Source organism: Cetorhinus maximus, chromosome 9 (assembly GCF_964194155.1).
Source record: "Cetorhinus maximus chromosome 9, sCetMax3.hap1.1, whole genome shotgun sequence".
NCBI classification, from domain to species: Eukaryota; Metazoa; Chordata; class Chondrichthyes; order Lamniformes; family Cetorhinidae; genus Cetorhinus; species Cetorhinus maximus.
In genome coordinates, this window is record NC_135887.1 from 79,331,563 (window position 1) to 79,353,186 (window position 21,624).

Genomic DNA, 21,624 nt, shown 5'->3' on the forward strand with positions numbered 1-21,624 from the left:
GAAAACCTATAGGGTGGTATACTTCGAGCTTACTAAGCACATGGTAGAGGAGTCCACAGGAGCGATTATCACGGTAATACTGATAAAATAGAAGAATGATCATAGAGAGCTTGGAGGCTAGAAGTTAGAGCAAGATGGGCAAAGTGGACTTTTTCTTATATCCTGTCCAGGAACATGAGTGAGATACACCTCAGATAGACCAGCAGCATTCCTAGTTTGCAAGCAATAGCAGAGCCATCAACAAAATAATTATTCAGATACGGGATGTTCCACCCGCATTCAAAGTGAAGAGAATCAAACAGTGACTCCATGTGGCTAGCATGGGTACTGTTAAATTGGGTCGAATTGCTTTCAGTTTAGTTCATTTCCATGTCCAGGCGTTAAGAGGTTGTGAAGAGTGGGTTTAGTACAGATATGCGGAGGTACTTCTTTGCACAAAGGGCAGACAACAGCTGCTAGTGAACTGAGTCAGATGTTCAGAAAAGCTCAAGCCCTAAGAGCTCTATGCATCATTCACTGCAGGAGTTTGGGGCATAGGAACTTTCAGTACTAATATGCCTTGGGATAACATCTATTGATAGATGAACTAAACCGCCCAGGTGCAATCACTGCTGGTGATTTGTGTTCAAAGAGCACCTTGAACTGTGCAACAAAATTAATGTTTCTGTTTAAAGACCTGACCATTGCATGTCCTTGACTTGTCCTATGATAGCTTCACAGCAGCATATTTGAATTGGATCATAAACCTGTCCCAAATCCTGGCCCTCTTAAAAAGGAAGAAAGAATTTCAACACAGATAATTGTGAGGAGGTATATTTTGTTAGGAAGAATAAAGAGGTCACTTATAACTTGGAAGGTGTGAGTCTAGGTGAGGCAGCAAGACAAAGGGATCTCAGAGTACAAATACACTAATCACAAAAAGTTGTGACTCAGGTTAGTAAGGTCACAAAAAAGCAAACCAGCTTTATTTCTAGAGGAATAGAATTTTTAGAGGAATAGAATTGAAAAGTAGAGAAGTTGTGCTTAACCTGTATTGAACCCTGGTTAGATCACGCTTACAAGTACTATGAGCAGTCCTGGGTGTCATATTATGAAAAGGATATAGAGGCACTGGAGAGGGTGCAGCAAAGACTTACAAGCATGATCCCAGAAATGTGCGTGTATACATATCTGGAAAGAATTGACAGGCTGAGCCTCTTTTAATAGCCCTAACAGAGGACTTTAAAATGATGAAAGGTTTTCATTGAGTGAATGCAGAGAGAGTGTTTCCTCTTGTGGGGAAGAGCATATCTAGAAACCATCAATATAAGATAGGTACCAAGAAATTCAATATGGAATTCAGAAGACACTTCTTAACCAATGATTGGTGAGAATATGAAACTCCCTACCACAGGGAGTGATGGAAGCAAATCATATTGATGCATTTAAGGGGAAGCTGGACAAGCATATGCGGAAGAAGGGAAAAGAGGGTTACAATGTTAAATTTAGAAGAGGAAATAGGGCAGGAGGCTTGAGCGAAGCAATATACTGGCATGATCTGGTTGGGCCAAGTGGCCTGTTTCTGCACTGTATATTCTGAGGAAATGTATCTATGTAAATTCATTTCATTTATGTAGCATCCTTCATGACTGCAGGATGTCCCAAGGTGCTTTACATCTAATCAAGTACTTTTTGAAATGTAGTCACTGTTGTAATGTAAGGAATGCAGCATCCAATTTACGCACAGCAAGCTCCCACAAACAGCAATGAGATAAATGACCAGATGTTCCTCTTAATGTTTCTTTCTTGTCCCCTTTCAGTGCACAAGACCACCCGTCCATAGGGAAATCTGAACAACTGAAGGAGCTGGATAGCCTGGACAAAGAAAAGGCTCTGCTGCTCCATGATGGGACAAGCAGGTTTGTCTAGGCAAAACCGTCATTGAACAGAAGTGGGGCAGGGCTAGATGGACGTAAATGGTATAAAAGCATCTTTTGATTTCACGTACAGGTGCCCCCCCCCCCCGCCCCACCCCCCACCCCCCACCCCCCACCCCCCCATCCCCCCCACTGAGGTCAGGGATCAGATCTCTCCCTGCCTGACCCTGTAGCCTGCTCTGGGGTGCACCCGCCCATCTGAATGCAAGCCTGTCAATCAGGCTGACTTCTATGCAGGAAAACTGTGGAAAAAAAGAACCTCCGGGTTTCCTGGCAGAAAAAAGGTGCAAGGCTTGAACATATTCCTTTCATTTGCAGAGAATGGATCCCTGGGTATGAATGTACGTTGCATCTGGCAAGTGTAAATGAGTCACATTACAAGCTCTCCGGCAGCGCCAGATGCCATTCCAGATGCTAACCAATCTCTGCGTAAAAATGTTTTTTTTTCAGATCACCTTTGGTTCTTTTGCTATTCACATTAAATCAGTGTCCTCTGGTTCTTGACCTTTCCAAAACAGTTTCTCCCTATCTGCTTTGTCCAGACTATAATTTGGAACACCTTCACCAAATTTCCTCTCAAGCTTCTCTCCTCTAAGGAACACAGCCCCAGCTTCTCCAGTCTATCCACGTAACTGAAGTTCCTCATCTCTGACCCCTCCAGTAAATGTTTTTAGCATGCTCTCTACATCTTCACACCCTCCCTAAAGTGTGGTGCCCTGAAATGGACACAGCCCTCCAGTTGCGGCCAAACCAGTGTTTTATAAAGATTCACCATAACTTCCTTGCTTTTGTTCAGTCCAGGATTCCATATGCCTTAACCACTTTCTCAACCTGTTCTGCCACATTCAATGATTTGTGCACATATATCCCCCCAGATCTCTCTGTTCCTGAACCCCCTTTAGAATTCTACCTTTTATTTTACATTGCTTCTCCTTATTCCTCCTCCCAAAATGAATCATTACGCTTCCCTGCTTTGAATTTCCTCTGCCACATATCTGCCCATTCCGCCAGCCTGTCTATGTCCTCTTAAAGTCTGTCATTAACCTTCTCACAGTTTAGAAGTTTTCAAGTTTTGTGTCGCCTTCAAATTTTGGAATTGTGCCCTGTACAACTAAGTCTAGGTCATAAAAATGCTGTATATCCAGAAAAGCAGTGGTCCCACTGCCAACCTCTGGGGAACTCAACTGTATACCTTCCTCCAGTCTGATAAACAACAATTCACCATTACTCCCTGTTTGCTGTCTCTGAGGCAACTTTGTTTCCTTGCTGCCACTGTCCCTTTTATTCCATGAACTTCAACTTTCCTGACCAGCATGTTATGTGGTACTTTATCAAATATCTTTTGGAAGTCCATGTACACCCCATCAACCACATTACACTCATCAAAGCTTTCAGTTATTTCATCAAAAAACTCTAGCAAGTAATTTAAACACAATTTGTCTTTAACAAATCCATTTTAATTAATGCACATTTGTCCAAGTAACTATTCAGTTTGTCCCAGATTCTTGTTTCTAAAAGCTTCCCTACCACTGAGGTTAAACTGAGCCCTGTAGTTGCTGGGTTTATGCTTACACCCCTTTTTGAACAAGGTTTTAACATTTGCAGTTCTCCAGTCCTCTGGTATCAACTCTGTATCTAAGGGGGATTGGAAGATTATTGTCACCCTTTCCACCCTTACTTCCCTCAGGTGCATCTTATCTGGTCCTGATGACTTATCAACTTTAAGTATAGCCAGCATTTCTAATACGTCCTCTTTTTCAATTTTTAGTCCACCCAGTGTCTCATCACAATTTCACGATGACTCTAGTAGCACCTTCATTGGTAAAGACAGATGCAAAGTAGTCATTTAATATCTCAGTCTTACCCTCTTCCTCCAGATATATATCTCCTTTTTGGTCTCTAATTGACCCCATCCTCCTTTTACCACCCTTTTACCATTTGTGTGTCCATTGAAGACTTTTAGATTCCCTTTTATGTTAGCTGCCAGTCTCTTCTCATACTCTCCCTTTGCGTCTCTTATTTCTTTTCTCCCTTCCCCTCTGAACTTTTCATGTTCAGCTTGGTATCAAGTTGAAATAAATGAAACTGGAGCTTTTGAGGACAATGTTGATGGACAACTACTGATTCAGCAACTGATAAACATGGCAAGAAAAATATGAATTGATTTGCATGGCATTGCATATTCAATTTAGGTCTTTAATTTCGCCAATTGGTACACTTATGATTTAGTCTTGTAGCATTTCAGAGTGATGTTGAAAGGCAGCTTTAGTGTTGATATTAGTTAATACAATATGATAAATATTGTCAATGAATGAACTGAAATGAAGTTGTTAATGACAGATCCAGGTATATGAGACAATCTCTTACACAATTCCATAGCCAATACTGCAGTAAGCGGATATTAATGGGCTCCAATGACATATTAAACAAGGTGATTAAGGAAAAATGGCATGTTAATATCCTGAGATGTATCATGATCATGAAACACATTCAGTTCATTTTATATTTTCTTGTATTCATTGTATTCAACTTTAAACTGTATCTGTTTTTTGACAGCACTAAAGTAGTGTGAACTGTATAATGGACAATTTTTAGGAATTTACTTGGAGCTGCTGCTCTGAGGTTGCAAGCTTCCCAGAAGTGTGCCAGAAAATCTATCTCCGCATGTAAACCTGGGTTTCCACCACAGTCTTAGGGAAGTTATGGTGTTGGAATGGGACCAGGCCTGAGGAAATTCCCTGCCTTTAAATTATTTCACATCAACATTAAGCATGCTTCCACATTTTGGGGAAGAGGTAATCAACCCGTATTAAATGTGACGGTGAGATATGTATTTATAATCCCCCATGTGACTATTTTTAAATGGTCCATTATAAAGTACGTTGTTTGGGAGCTGCAGTTACATTGGTGTTGGTTTATGTTGGAGCCTGATAGCTCGGTGATAAAGTGGGTCTATTATTCTGCTGCTGGATAAAGAGTATTAGATTTAACAGCATAGACGGCAAGAGTTGGCTCATGGACAATCGTCTCCTGGAACCCAAACAAAGCCTCACCAGTTTGAAAAGATGTTCTTGTTCCTATTCCACTCATGTTCAACATTTTAACAACTTATTATTTTATCACCTGACAGTGATCATGATGCAAAGGATAAAAGCAGACTTTGTGGAGAGGACGAACACAGAAAATTTATTTTAAGAAGATGGAAGAAATTCTGGGGCGCTCCAGTCACTGTATTCCTGGGGAATGTGATCCTGTATTTTGCATTCCTGTCCCTTTTTGCATACATTTTGCTGGTGGATTTCAAGCTTCCTCCACCTATTGGCCCTTCTATGGCGGAGATAACACTGTACTTCTGGGTCTTCACTTTGGCCCTGGAGGAACTTAGACAGGTGAGGAGACCAGCCTCGTGTTTTTAACCCCATAACCATAGAACTGGAGCTAGTGGGGAGAGAAAGTGCCTGCACGTCACCTGATGTGTATAGAAGGAGAAATAAAAGTAGTGACATATATGTAAACACATGCAGGGTTGTGGATGGTGGAAAGGGATGGAAGCTTAAGAGAATGATTACCCTATAACAACAGCAACAAAAAACACCACACAGCTCTCCTTGCAAAAACAGAGAGATGCAATATTAAATGATTACGGTGAAGACTGATGTTGGTAACCATGTGGGGAAGTGATTCACTGCTGAATCCTAGATTCCTATCCATCCCATGACTCAAAGCATGATGTACACAGCAATCAGTGAGGATTACACTCCTATGTTTTATCTTAATCCATTGAAAACAATGGGATGAAAGCCACCTCCATTTGGTGACTGTAGGGGTCTGGTATATGAAATAAGTTTGAGCAGTCTCAATGCAAAATTTAGTGGGCATGAGATCCATGCCTAAAACACACAACTGCCTCCAATTTGACATTAATTGGCATTATTAACTTGGCAATCTCACCCAAATTGAAAAAAACAGAATGACCAGTTTAGCAAATGGAAAAATGTCTCACTGGTGCAGTCGGAAATGCTCTTCTGAGGTTGGGATTGAAGCATCTTGTCGGGTAGAGCAGAGGGAACATTAATCCGTAACTAATTACACTGAGTAAACAGACAGTCAGTGCACTAAATTCTTAATTTATGTAGCAGACTGTACCATCTCTTTCAATCATACCAATACAGCCATACTAATTTATTCATCATGTCAACTCACCACCTCATTCATCATACCAGTGCAATAATACACCTTATCCATCATACGAATACGTGCACCTAATGATGTGACAGTAAAATGGGGCAGTGTACAAGCCCGTGTGTGTGGCAAAAGATCCAGTGCTATTTAAGTGCTTTAGAAATAAGAGTAATTATCATATGTGACTTTCTGCAGGTTAACTACTTGGGAATTGAAATATAGTGAAGACAATCCAGAGTACACCAAACTCTCGCAGTATAGTTCATGCTGATTTGCACATTGGTGTTGTCACTATTTACTTAATTCACACCAGAGACGTGCTGATGATTTCAATCAAATGCAAACAACAGAATCAAAACATGGGTTTGGCCTCAACTGGAGTATTGTGTCCAATTCTGGACACCACACTTTGGGAAGGATGTGAAGGCTTCAGAAAGGATGCAGAAAAGATTTAGGGGAATGATTCCAGGAATGAGGGATCTCAGTTAGTTGGATAGATTGGAGAAGCTGGGACAGTTCTTCTTAGAGAATAGAAGGTTGAGGGGAGGGAGGGAGTTTGTTAGAGGTGTTGATAAATCATGAGCGATATAGACAGAGTTGATGGGGAGAAACTATTCCCATCGGCAGACAGATCAAGAACCACAGCACCCTGACTGAAGGTGAATGGCAAAAGAACCAAAGGCGACATGAGGAAAACCTTTTATGCAGCAAGTGGTTAGCATCTGAAATGCACTGCCTGAAGTTATGGGGGAGGCAGATTCAATCGTGGCTTTCAAAGGGAATCAGGTAATTACCTGAAGAGAAAAACTTTTCAGGTCTACGAGGAAAAAGACAGGGGAGTGGGACTAGCTGAGTTGCTCTTGTCGAGATCCAGCACAGACACAATGGGCTGAATGTGCCATAACCATTCTCTGATTCCAGAAATGCAGGAAAGTATGTCTGCTGTACTCACAACCGCCATGAGATGGAGTCTGCTACTCATTTTTAAAGTTAATAGTTTTTAAACCCTTTCATTTGTGGATATAGTATACAGTGCACGTGGCACCACTAATGCAGGCATATGGAAAATAGGCCACCTCAGGTTGTAAATCACCATTATGACCGGGGCACTCAATAATAATGTATTTACTACTTAACACACGTCCTATAATTTTCTCATAAAAGGAGCTCGCTGATTGAGCACAGGCTGCTTTTGGTGGACTCTATTTATCTACCTACCTCCAAAATAAGTCCACAGTTCTCCAAGGCTAAATGATCTGGTCACAATATTCTGATCGCTTCACATCATGTGATCTGTTGGTTTATGTTCTCTCTCCAGAGTTTTTTCACTGAAGGAAACACGAACATCGTGAAGAAATTCAAACTGTATGTGGAGGATTCATGGAACAAGTGTGACATGGTGGCCTTGGTGCTGTTCATAGTGGGTGTGACATGCAGGTCAGTAATGGGATCTTTGAAACGGCCCCTCTTTTTTCCATCACAGTGTGTCTTTTTCAAGGTAATATCCCAAATCTCTTGCAGTGTTCTACTCTACAGGAAAGCAGGATCCACAAGAGGAATATGGAAAAATTGTTGAAAAAGAGAAAAATGTAAAACAATTTGGGGAAAGGAACCAATTAGATTGAAAAAAAGCAGAAGAGGCCTGAAGAGCCAAATGGTCTCCAGTGCTGTAACATTCATTTGGAAACTTCCCTTTATTTGTTCTCACTCAGCACACTGCCTCTGGCTTTTAAATACTTTACATATAATGAACTTACATTTAACGGAATAATCCTACATTCCCTGTCCAGAGGATATTTTAATAAAAGCTAGCTCTAAATCCAGAATTTTATTTTAGAGATACAGGGCTGGATTAAATGGAGGCCGTCAGACTGGGCTAGGTGGCAAAACAAAAACTGAAATACCTGGAAAAACTCAGCAGGTCTGGCAGCATCGGCGGAGAAGAGCAAAGTTGACATTTCGAGTCCTCATGACCCTTCAACAGAACTAAGTAGAAATAGGAAAGGGGTGAAATATAAGCTGGTTTAAGGGGGGTGGGGGGGGAAGAAGGTGGGTGGGGGGTGGTGGGGTTGTTGGGACAAGCAAGCAGTGAAAGGAAGAGATAACCAAAAGATGTCATAGACAAAAGAACAAAGAAGTGTTGATGGTGGTGATATTATCTAAAAGAATGTGCTAATTAAGAATGGAGAGCAGGACAAGCAAGGTACAGATAGCTCTAGTGGGGGTGGGGTGAAATAAAGCATGGGTGGAATACATTTAAAAATAATGGAAATATGTGGGAAAAGAAAAATCTATATAAATTATTGGAAAAAACAAAAGGGAGGGGGAAGAAACGAAAAGGGGGTGGGGATGGAGGAGGGAGTTCAAGATCTAAAGTTGTTGAACTCAATATTCAGTCCGGAAGGCTGTAAAGTGCCCAGTCGGAAGATGAGGTGCTGTTTCTCCAGTTTGTGTTGAGCTTCACTGGAACAATGCAGCAAGCCAAGGACAGACATGTGGGCAAGAGAACAGGGTGGAGTTGCAGTGGGTAGAGTTCCTGCCTCAGGGCAAGAAACTCTGGATTCACATCCCATACTAGGACTTGACGGTGAAGGAAGGTGCGTTCACAATGCATGTTAACCTGCAAATCCTCCTAACACATGCCAATGGCAGGTGGTAAGAATGGGAGAGATTCCTGGTCAACTGTGTGATGGAAAGGATGTTGGAGCCTCTACCGTCACAATCCATAGCTCCAAGCTACAACATGCATGTAAAAGTGCATGTTTCCACAGTCCACCCACCGATGGCGGGTCATCGAACATCAGGAAACTCATTGTAATACATCAGCATATCATTGAGGTCAGCCTGACGGACTCATCCCCCCTACGCTGGATCGCCTGCCCACGTTGGTGGGTAAACACGCCAACGTGTTTCACAACAGCATATATAAGGCGGGCACTTGCTGGGCTGCATTTCACTCGGGACTTCAAGGTTTGTTTGCCTATCTTGCTTCGGGCCGCACTCGCAGTCATCAGCGCCAGGCTTCACAGACAGCACCACATCACTATTAATTGGAGAAACCAAACGCAGACTGGGTGACCGCTTTGCAGAACACCTTTGGTCTGTCTGCAAGCATGACCCAGACCTCCCTGTCGCTTGCCATTTTAACACTCCACCCTGCTCTCTTGCCCACATGTCTGTCCTTGGCTTGCTGCATTGTTCCAGTGAAGCTCAACACAAACTGGAGGAACAGCGCCTCATCTTCCGACTAGGCACTTTACAGCCTTCCGGACTGAATATTGAGTTCAACAACTTTAGATCTTGAACTCCCTCCTCCATCCCCACCCCCTTTCCGTTTCTTCCCCCTCCCTTTTGATTTTTCCAATAATTTATATAGATTTTTCTTTTCCCACCTATTTCCACTATTTTTAAATGTATTCCACCCATGGTTTATTTCACCCTACCCCCACTAAAGCTACCTTGCTTGTCCTGCTCTCCAATCTTAATTAGCACATTCTTTTAGATAATATCATCACCTTCAACACTTCTTTGTTCTTTTGTCTATGACATCTTTTGGTTATCTCCTCCTATCACTGCTTGCTTGTCCCAACAACCCCCCACCCCCTTCTTCCCCGCCCCCCCCCTCCTTAAACCAGCTTATATTTCACCCCTTTCCTATTTCTACTTAGTTCTGTTGAAGGGTCATGAGGACTCGAAACGTCAACTTTGCTCTTCTCCGCCGATGCTGCCAGACCTGCTGAGTTTTTCCAGGTATTTCTGTTTTTGTTTTGGATTTCCAACATCCGCAGTTTTTTGTTTTTATCTATGGGCTAGGTGGCATGTGGGCCAGCATAATCATATAAGCTGTACATCCCATTCCTGCTGGTGGAAAATGGACCCCCATTAAGGAATGGGCTGACACCAGGAACCTGCCTGCTAGTTAATTAGGCTCATTAACAAGCCACTTAAAGGTCATTATCCCTGAGCCCACCATGGTTTAGTGGTGACTCAGGGACTCTCCCTAACTCGCATGGGTTTCCTGTGCCTCCTGAAGGCCGCCCAGTAAATCCCCTTGGGTTTTCCAGTGGACTCCCAGGGGGAGTTCTGCTTTCAAAGGAACTTAGTGCCCGCTTGAGGGACCCAGCATTGGGAAGGGGGTGTCCTCTGAGAGCCACCCCCTTGCCTGTGACCTCCTCCCTGTGACCCCCATCCCACTCTCACATACCTGTGGCCTGGGTCCTTTGTCGATCCTAGACCTCTGGTGGGTGCATTACAAGCAGCAACCACCGATCACGGAAACACTGACAGGCAATGAAGGGTTGCCGGCCTCTGGCCAGCAGCTCTCAGGTGACGGGATTTCTGCCACTGGGGCCCTAAATCCCTGACGGGTACTTATTCCGTCGGGCCTCCCCTACCAAAGCAACACTGGTCTCTCGCTGTTGCTCCAACCAGTGGGCGGGGCCTGCATCAGGAATCCAGCCAACAGTCTCCCAGATTTTAGATTAGCACTTCTCTGATTCTGTACCACTGGACTCTAAAGTGGTCTCTGGGCCAGCTCCAGAGAGCTTTTATCTTCTCTACTTTGGTTAACAGCATCCTCCAGATGATTAGGTTATGTGCCTCTTCCTGTTGGTTTGTGGATGTGAACAAGGTGAAGTTGGATTCTTGTTGCAGAGCCACTGGATGAACAGGCACAATTGGCAGAGACTTCTTGCTACATTTGTGATTCTTTGTCCCTGTTTCTTTTGACTGTCACCACAGACTTCAATTACTGTCTCAATCTTAAATTATAATTCAGCTGATAGGCTTTGTACTGTACTCCTTATATCTCTGAACTTGACTACTTGTGGCCATTAAGGAACAAAATTCACTGACAACATTTTTGTGATTGTTCGCAACCATCTTTCTGCTGAGCTGCAGCCATTTGCCAATTTGCTTTGTTGTGATAAGTTAACATAGGGGCCTCAAGATTCCTTTTGAAGATGCATTCAAAGCTCCCCCCACCCGCATGCCCGCACGCCCCCCTGCCCCCGCCCCCACCCCCCGACCTTCTTTCCTATTACTGTGTGGGTATTTGGGTCTACTTGTAAGGTGAGTGTAATAAACAGGCACTTGCCAGATACAATGTTTTTCATTTCTAGTGTTGAAAAACAACTCTTCATGACACATTCAAAGACACTTTTCTTTCATCACTTCCTAGGAACTGAAACATACGATTATACACCGAGGTAATCTATGAGGTAGCATGCCCTAGTTGAACAGCAATGCTGCTTATTATCAACATGTAGACTGGAAAAAATAGGGATGACCACCATACACATCTGGTCTCTTGGACTGAAGATGACTCATACTCTAATAGGCCATAAATTTCAGGCTATAAAATATGAATGGAGTTTATTAAGAAGCAAAATTAAATGGAAGGGATTTCACTAGATTGTAGCAAAATATCCTTTATTTCTCTTTATAGCTTTAAACCCATTTCAAAAGTAACAAACATTTTAGACTTTGACAAACACATATTCCAAGTTATGAAAATTATGAGGAAAAGCTTATATGTGAAATTGGACCATCACTGTGTGTTCCATTAGCACACTTGATTCAGTTGTCTGGCAAAGCAGTTGTTCACTAAGGAAGTGTCTACAGATAACAACAGTCATATCCCTTCATTGCTTTAAACTTTGATTTAAGAATACAGAAGAAATAGGTATGGCTCAAAGCAGGTAAGGCACTTCCTAGAGTGAAAGAGCAACTAATCAAGCTGTTTCACAGGTAACACTGAAACTGCTACAGGGTGGAAGGCAGGAGAGATTAATGACAAAATGGATGATGGTGCAAGGTAAAAGGAGATTGTAATGAGTCAAGCAAAGGAACAAAAAATGGATTTAGAGGAAGTGTAAATGGTAATATCAGAATGGTCATTTGATAGTACAGAACTTGAGTATTCCTGAAAAAAGAGACATGTCAAAGCTTTTTTGTCTTGTGCTCATCAGGACACTTCGCAAGAATACCAATATAAAGGGAGAATACCAATATAAAGGGAAAACAACAATTTATACTTTATGAGAAGAGAGTGCTGATTGGTTGGCAAGTGCACTTTGATTGGTAGAGGTGTTGCCATGGAGAATGCACCAATTTATGAAGACTTACAGTTAACTGCCAAACATTGTTTGAAATTTAAACTGGGCAGCTTGACCCTGATTGGTCAAGGTGTTACCCTGAGGAATGAGTCAGCGAATGGCTGTCACTTATTTCGTTTAGCTGAAACAGGCGTAATATGTGTACATGTTCTTTCTGTCTACAAAGAACAGGGCCCTGTATTTTAATATATGTAACTTCAAGTACATGCAGATGGACCACACTGTGAGCCCAACTGGCAAAATTGGTAGTCAGCGTAATTCTTAGCACATTGAGCATTATTTAGTAAATGTTGTCCAATCGCAGAATCATATCTATTGTTGGACACTGCATTTTGAGTTTTGCAAGCAGGGGCTGGTTGGATACAGTCTGTACATTGTCTTTTTCAAACAGTGGCTGGGACGTGCTGTTTGATATGATTCTCCAGTCTTTGGGATGTACAGCATACATACCTAGCATCACACTGCCACTGAAATTTGTATATCACATTACTCATTCGTGTGATAGGCAGAACATCTTTTTGGCTTGATGGCAGCATCCTGTTAGTGGCGAATACCACTCAGGTTGCTACTGCATAGTAGCAGTATAAAATGCTGTTTGTCTTTGACAGAATGACACCTAACCACCTACCCTTCGCATATTTCCGATATGTTGATGTAACGTACACTATTTAAATCCACAGCTGCATGTAATAATTTCCTTACATATCTTAATGGGCTCCATCCTGCACTCAAATTCACCTATGAAATGGAGCAGTCAAATGAACTCCCCTTCCTTGATGTACTAGTCGAGAAATCTGCCAGGGGTTCTCTATCACAGTCTACTGCAAGCCTACCTTCACCGGTCAATGTATGTTTTTGGATTCTTAAAGTTCCACACGCTATAAGATTGGTCTTATCGGCAACCTTGTAAATAGGGCCTGAGCCATTTGCTCATCATTCAAGCTTGATGCTGAAATAGGGCGCATCAAAGGCATCCTGTGGGATAATGGCTACCCTAAACAGAACATTTTTCGCTGTATATCACACAAACATATGAACAGGCCTAAGGCCGTCACTTTCAGCCCTGAAAAATGCTCAGTCTACCTCAGATTACCCTGGAAGGTTAAAGTATCTCAAAAATTTGAGCGACAGGTGAAGCTAGCTGTTTCGCGCTGCTACTATGCAGTTGCAACACAAGTCTTATTTGTGTGCTAAGAATTATGCTGACAATCAATTTAAGATTGTCAGTCAGGCTCACAGTGTGGTGCATGTGTGTGTACTGGAAGCTACCTATACTAATACACAGGGCCCTGTTCTTTGCAGCCAGAAAGAACATGTACACACGTTGCCCGTTTCAGCCAAACAAAATAAGTGACAGCCATTCACTGACATATTCCTCAGGGCAATGCTTTGACCAATCAGGGTCAAGCTGCCCAGTTTAAATTTGTCATTTAATCTCTCCTCCCATCCCTTTTGCTCTTCTCCTGCTTTTATATTTGCTTAAAACCTGTCACACCTCTAACATCTTTTCAGTTGTGATGAAAGGGCATCGACCTGAAATGTTGACACTGTTTCTCTCCCTCTCTCCAAAGATGCTGGTTGATCTTCTGAGTTTTCCAACTGCCCATTTACTCCTGGAACATAGATTGATTCAGGATCTTGTTTTGGCTTTCTGCGTGGTCTCACCTTTTTGTCATTATACTTGGAATTAGCTATGGAAGACCTAGGTACCTCTGTCCCTCTGCCAAGTTTAAAGTCAATTGAGACCATCCCTTGAGTTTTCTCCTTTTCTATTATTCCCAGAAAAACTAAATGACATCAGTGAAAAAGAAAACCAGGTGGAGTATGGATGTCCCAATTTGTTCTCACTGTTTTGTGTTAATACCCAAGGTCAATTTCAGCCCTACTGAATTTTTCCTGCACTGAAATGTTTCTTTTCAATGCTTGCTGGAGATTCTGTTCACTGACAATTGCAGCACTTTGTATTTGTGTGAGATGTATTACAAATCTCCCACATCCAACACATATTGCCCTCTTTCTCTTGAGTTTTCTCTCTGCCTGCCTCTCTGTAATTCTCTTTGGGATATTTTTTCCCCAGTCTGTCATGATCTCATCCCCTTTTTCCATTGATATGTATTTGCCCACTGCCAACCCCGCTGATACTTGATTTTTTTTTGTTTGTCAATAGTTTTGCTCTGCTTCACAAGTCCAAGATGGATCACCAGATAATCTGAAGTCTAACTCTAGTTTCTCATTTTATACCACCACTACATATGGGGCAGCATTTTTCCCCGTCGGGAGAGTTTTGCAGGACCGGGTGGGTTCACCGCCATTTTACATGGGCGGGCCAATTAATGCTCACCCAGCATGATGTACGCCCGGAAGCGCTGTGCGCTACCTGTGCGGGTGGGTGGGTGGGGAGGCAGATTCCCTGAGCCGGCAGTGCACTCTTTCATGCATGCACACGGAAGAGAGCACAGATCTCCCTGAGGCAAAGTGCTACCTCAGGGAGATCAGTGTTACTTATAAAAGTCTAATTAAAGACGGAAAAAAATTTAAGGGCATGTCTCATGTGAAACTTTCACGAGATGGGACATGTCCATTATTTTATTTAAAAATTTTTGTGAAATTTTAAATCTTACATGAAACCTCATCCCGTCCGTGGATGAGGTTTCATGCATTATCTGAAAGCCGCCAGGCCTCCTTGCCAGCCCACCAACCTTAAGGTTGGACGGGCAGGCCCATTGAGTTCATTAATTCGTTTTATAATGGCCATAATAGGCTATTGACAGTTTGGTGGGTGTGCAGCCGAGTTGGCTGCGCACCTGCCGAACTGAAAATCTAAATGACGCGGGGTGACATCGGGACACATACCCAATGTCACCCTGAGTCATTTTACGCATCGGCGAGCGGGCCCCGACCAGAAAATGCTGCTCATGATCACAAATAAGCTTGACGTGCACCATACCATAACTGCAAAGTTCAATAAACAATATAAAACTATCTATGGGAAACCTGTCTTCCTGAATTTCTTTGGTCGTATTTTAAAAATCTGACACAAATGACAGCCTAGATATTTTATGATATCTTCAATCATCCTTAAAGTTTAAAAGGACATAAATATCCTTAGCTTCCTGACCCATTTAATTCATCGGTACATTAAACTGATTCTTTCTGAATTAAACTCAAAAGCAAATCTAAATCTTTAACTCACTCCATCCATCTTGGCCAGCCTTCTGGCAAGCTGAAAATGAATTTGCCTGGTGTACCAATGCAAAAAGAGCCATTTATCTATATTTTCTCATACTGTGTCTCCACCCTTTACCAATTTGTGAGCCTTTGTTTAATGCGTGTTTGTTTTTCTAAGTGGCGATGTGTTCCTTTTTTCTTACAGAATGTTTCCGGTCACGTATAATGCAGGCCGCACGACCCTGTGCCTGGATTTCATGGTGTTTGCCCTGAGACTGATTCACATTTTTGCCATCAATAAACAGTTGGGACCAAAGATTATCATTGTGGAACGAATGGTAGGTATCTGTGATTGCGACAGCACATTTTACAACCAAAAATAATATCACAACACTAAAACATCTTCTTTTCACTGACATTTATAATGATTGTATTTAGTGATGTGTGCACACTCAGGCAGATCTCCTATAGTTGCAGTATATAAAATGTGCTACAACACCATCCAGACCAGGAAAGACCCAAGCTTGATTCTTGCTCAATGCTAAGCTAACTGATCTCAGCTGGAGTAGCTCCACAAAAGGGCCTCCAAGCCCCTGATCCTGCAGAGGGAAGACAAAATAACCTATGTCTGTTCTCTTGACCTCTGCTGGAAAGTACGGATGGGACTATTAAATGAAGGAAGGATTGAGCTCAACTGCTAGTCCCCTCACTCCAACCCCATATTTCAATAGCCTACTCTCCATGGATTACGCATGAGGAATGACCATTTGGCTGCCTTCAAGAGGTAAAGAATAAATAGACAAATATTAAGTGGTGCAATTGGTAATGGGTAAGAGTTTTCTGAAGTGAATCAAATGAAGTCTGGCAGTACAGAACTTGAGTTATGCCTGTTTCAGCTAAGCAAAATAAGTAACAGACATTCACTGACTCATTCCTCAGGGCAATGCCTTGACCAATCAGGGTCAAGCTGTTTGGTTTAAATTTCAAACAATGCTTGACAGTTAACTGTCAGTTAACTAGTAAGCACTGTACTTGTTGACAAAGGCTTCACCAGTTCTTCGGTCCATTGGATAAATGGCCTTGGTGAGTGTTCACAAGCTATTCAAGCATATGGGTTATTATGACTGAGCTCAATCATATTCTCATGCAATGTCCACACACGCACTTCCCAATAGCAGTAACTGCCAAGTGATCAGAAGCTGGAGCCAGGTTTGATTTTATTTTCTTTCCTTACTCTCGGGCGTTGTGGTCAATTTTGGTACCCCTCTCATCACCTTCACTAAAATCAATGAATTCAGCAATGATAGAGGAATGAATGTGGAACATTTTCTGTCTGTTTAGCTTAATTACACAGTGTTAATCACACTGAGCTGTACAAATCATCAGAAAGCTTGCAGGACCTTCCTCCCTGAGTGAAGATCTTCATTTGTGACTGTACAAAATTCGCAGTGTTTACTAATTGACCTTTGAGTGTTTAATGTGTTGAGGGCTGAGCAGGGGCAGGCTGACATTTGGCTCTCTCACTTTTGTTAATTCCTCCACTAGATGAAAGATGTCTTCTTCTTCTTATTTTTCCTGAGTGTTTGGCTCATTGCTTACGGCGTGGCCACTCAGGCTCTACTGCACCCCAACGAGAGTCGTGTGGACTGGATCTTCAGGAATGTTCTCTACAGACCTTACCTTCAGATATTTGGCCAGATTCCACTGGACGAAATAGATGGTATGTGGTTTAAGCTGTAACCATATAGCCCTGTGAAGTCCACACATCTAAACTGAGTGCACTGCCTGAAAGAGTGATGGAAGCATGTTCAACAGTAATTTAAAAAATAGAATTGGATATAAACGTGAAAAGGAAACTTGTACATGACTGTGGAGAAAGAGCAGGGGAATGGAACTAATTGGATAGATCTTTCAAAAGGCTGGTACAGGTATGAAGGGCCTAATGGCTTCCTTATTTGATGTGCGATCCTCCAGTTTTGGTTGGGCTACACAGGACATTTAAAAATATGTGGTGGGCAGTAATTGGCTTTTAATGATAGAAAGTCTCTGTGTTTTCTTTTTATTTCTTTAACTTATGTTGTCAAAGCATAAATTATAAAGGTTTTTAAATTATAAAAGACTTAGCCTGCTTCTCCCGTAATCCACTTCAATTCCAGTTTCGGACTTGACAGTACTGAAGGTGATTTCTATGTAATTCTAGAGGTTCGGATGGTTAATCGATCCTGCTTCACTAACCAAGGCAACATGACAAATGAAGATAACTTACCATACTGCATTAATCGTTATGCAAATTGGCTGGTCATCATGCTTCTGGTCATCTTCCTGCTGGTCACTAATGTACTTCTGTTGAATCTTCTGATCGCCATGTTCAGGTGATGTATAAAACATCTACATCTGGAATTTTGCAGGGCTTCTCCCAATCTGGTTCCGTAAATTTGGACAAAGGTTGACAGAATCCTTATAGAAACAGTGTAAACGATCGAGGTTTCTGCCAAAATTACAGCAAGAGATTGAGAGAAGCCATGTGGAAATTGTTCCCCATAGGGTAGCAATGTCCATCCTTTAGCATAACTAGTGAAAGGGCCATGTCTGACTGAATCACTTTTGAGTTGGGCAGAATCGCAAGAAAGGCAGGTATGAATATGGGAAACGGTAAACAGACTGTGAAAGGAAGGGACAGAGAGTACAAATCTAAAAGTAAATCAGATAAGGCTAGACGCTACAAAAATAATAAAAAGGACAAAACTAAAAGCTCTGTATCTAAATGCACAAAGCATTCAAAACAAAACAGATGAACTGATAGCGCAAATAGAAATAAATATGATCTGATAGCCATTACAGAGACATGGCTACAGGGTGACATGGATTGTGACCTGAATATTGAAGGGTATGTGACATTTAGGAAAGACAGGATGTTAGGAAAAGGTGGAGGGGTGGCTCTGTTAATTAATAATGGTATTAGCACATTAGAGAGGGATGACCTAAGCTCAGGAAACCAGGATATAGAAGTGGTTTGGATTGAGATGAAAAATGATAAAGGCGAGAAGTCACTTGTGGGAGTGGAGTACAGGCCCCGTAATTGTAACTACACCGTAGGTCAGAATATAAAAGAAGAGATAATTGGAGTTTGCTAGGAAAGTACAGTAATAATCATTGGGGATTTTAATCTACTCTGACTAAGAAAATCAGAATGGGCAAAGGTATCATAGATGAGGAGTTCATAGAATGTTTTCAGGATAGTTTCTTACAACAGCACGTTCTGGAGCCAACCAGAGAGCAGGCTATACTCGACCTGGTTTTGAGCAATGAGATAGGATTAATTGATAACCTCCTATTGAAGGTACCCCAAGGCAACAGCGATCGTAATATGATTGAATTTTACATTCATTTTGAGGGAGAAACGAGTGCGTCCAAGACTAGTATTTTCAACTTAAATAAGGGCATTTATGAGGGCATGAAGGCAGAGCTAGCTAAAGTGAACTGGTAAATGAGGTTAAGGGATAGGTCAATAGAGATCCAGTGGCAGACAGTTAAAGGGATATTTCAGAATACACAGAATATATATATATTCCAATGAGAAAGAAAAAATTCCAGGCAGAGGGCCCACCATCCATGGTTAATTAAAAAAGTTAAAGACAGTATCAAATTTAAAGAAAAAGCATATAATTACGCAAAAACGGGTGGCAGGTCAGAAGATTGGAAAGAATATAAAGAACAGCAAAGAATGACAAAAAAATGAATAAGGAGGGAAAAATTAGAGTGTGAGAGAAAACTAGCTAGTAATACAAAGACAGATAGTAAGAGTTTCTATAGATGTTTGAATAAGAAAAGAGTTAACAAAGTGAGCATTGGTCCTATAGTGAGTGCTTCTGGGGAATTGACAATAGAAAGTAGGGAGATGCCGGATGAATTAAACAGGTATTTTGTTTCGGCCTTCACTATAGAGGTACACAAATAAGATCCCGGAAATAGCTGTAAATCAGGAAATGGAGGAAGGGAGGAACTGAAGAAAATTACTATCACCAGGGAAGTGGCATTGAACAATTTGTTGGGCTCTGGGCTGACAAATGCCTGGGTCCGGATGGACTTTACCCTAAGGTCTTGAAAGAAGTGGCTAGTGAGACAGTTGATGCACTGGTTTTAATTTTCTAAAATTCCATCGATTCGGGGAAGGTTCCATTAGCTTAGAATATAGCAAATATAACTCCTTTATTCAAAAAGGGAGGGAGAGAGAAAACAGGAAATTATAGTTAGCCTAACATCTGTCATAGGGAAAATGTTAGAAGCTATTATTAAAGATGTTATAGCAGGGCACTTAAAAAAAATTCAAGGCAATTAGGCAGAGTCAGCATGGTTTTGTAAAAGGGAAATCTTATTTAACCAATTTATTGGAGTTCTTTGAAGGAGTCACATGTGCTGTGGATAAAGGGGAACCAGTGGATGGACTGTACTTAGATTTCCAGAAGGCATTTGCTAAGGTGCACATCAAAGGTTAATACAGAAAATTAAAGCTCACGGTGTAGAGGGTAACATATTGGCATGGATAGAAGATTGGTTAGCTAACAGGAAGCAGAGAGTAGGCATAAATGGGTCTTTTTCTGGTTGACAGGATGTGACGAGCGGTGTGCCACAAGGATCAGTCCTGAGGCCTCAACTTTTTAAAGTTATATAAATGACTTAGATGAAGGGACCAAAGGAATGGTTGCTAAATTTGCTGATGACACAAAGATAGGTAGGAAAGTAAATTGTGAAGAGGACGTAAGGAGGTTACAGAGTGATATAGATAGGTTAAGTGAGTGGGCAAAGATCTGGCAGATGGAGTATATTGTAGGCAAATGTGAAATTGTTCCTTTTAGCAGGAAGAATAAAAAAGATTATCTAAATGGTGAGATATTGTAGAGCTCTGAGATTCAGAGGGATCTGGGTGTTCTAGTGCACGACTCACAAAAAGTTAGTATGCAGGTATGGCAGGTAATTAGGAAAGCTAATAGAATGTTATAATTTATTGTGAGGAGGATTGATTACAAAAGTAGGGAGGTTATGCTTCAGTGTACAGGGCATTGGTGAGATCACATCTGGAGTATTGTGCACAGTACTGGTATCCTTATTTAAAGAAAGGTGTAAATGCATTAGCAGTTCAGAGAATGTTTACTAGACTAATACCAGGAATGGGCACGTTATCTTGAGGTAAGGCTGGACAGGTTAGGCTTGTATCCACTGGAATTTAGAAGAGTAAGAGGTGACCTAATTGAAACCTTTAAGATGCTGAGGACTCTTGACAGGGTGGATGTGGAGAGGATGTTTCCTCTAGTGGGGTCACTGTTTAAAAATAAGACCGAGATTAGGAGACATTTTTTCTCTGAGGGTTGAGAGTCTTTGGAACTCTCTTCCTCAAAGGCAGTGGAAGCAGAGCCTTTGAATATTTTTAAGGCTGAGCTAGATAGATTCGTGATTAACAAGGAGGTAAAAGGTTATCGGGGATAGGCAGGAATGTGGGGTTGAGGTTTTATTCAAATCAGCTATGACCTCATTGAATAGCGAAGCAGGCTCAATGGGCCAAATGGCCTACTCCTGCTCCTAATTCGTATGTTAAGTATATCCAACTCTATTTGGAAAGTTTGGGTCACACCATTTGCATCTCTATCTCTTCCAGTCAATCTTTCTTCCTTTCGTTAGGTTGACATTCAACCTTCATTTCTGATTTCTCTTCATTTGTGTTTCTGTCCTCAATTTCTGTCTTTCCTCTTCATTTCCACTCTACTCTTTTATTTTTGACTTTCTCCTTCACTTGTCTCTTTCCTCTTTCACTTCTGACAGTGCATCCCTGTTTCTCGCTTTTCCTTTATTTTATTTGGTCTCAAGAAATGGGTGATCCTAGCATTTATTGCCATTACCTAATTGCCCTGGGAAGATGGGACTGGTCCTTCTCCTCGAACCACTGCAGTCTTTATGATGGTGATGCACCCAAAATGGGGTTAGGTATGGGATTGTATGATATTGACCTAACAATGAAGAAGAAATGGTGATGTATGTCAAAATGGAAATGATATATGACTTGGAGACAAAATTGGCAGGGATGATGTTCCCATAACACTGGTGCTTCTGACCTTCACAGGGCGGGGCGGTGGGGGGGTGGCGGGGGGTGGGGGGCAGAGTTAAATAATCGTGCTGAATTGCTACACTGCAGCCTGTATATCATACATACTATAGCTGGTGTGCCAGTGGGGAAGTGGATGGATATT

The 21,624-nt window shown here is 41.8% G+C and overlaps 1 protein-coding gene across 1 annotated transcript in view; it reads left to right on the forward strand.

Moving 5' to 3' along the window:
* The window catches only part of trpm5 (transient receptor potential cation channel, subfamily M, member 5), a 123,520-nt gene that overhangs the window by 79,449 nt on the left and 22,447 nt on the right, over positions 1–21,624 (forward strand). The window contains exons 16-21 of the mRNA XM_078548927.1: positions 1,800–1,898; positions 5,047–5,305; positions 7,417–7,535; positions 15,588–15,720; positions 16,928–17,102; positions 17,583–17,754. Of these exons, the coding sequence (XP_078405053.1) occupies positions 1,800–1,898; positions 5,047–5,305; positions 7,417–7,535; positions 15,588–15,720; positions 16,928–17,102; positions 17,583–17,754 (957 nt within the window). The remainder of the gene's footprint in view (positions 1–1,799; positions 1,899–5,046; positions 5,306–7,416; positions 7,536–15,587; positions 15,721–16,927; positions 17,103–17,582; positions 17,755–21,624) is intronic.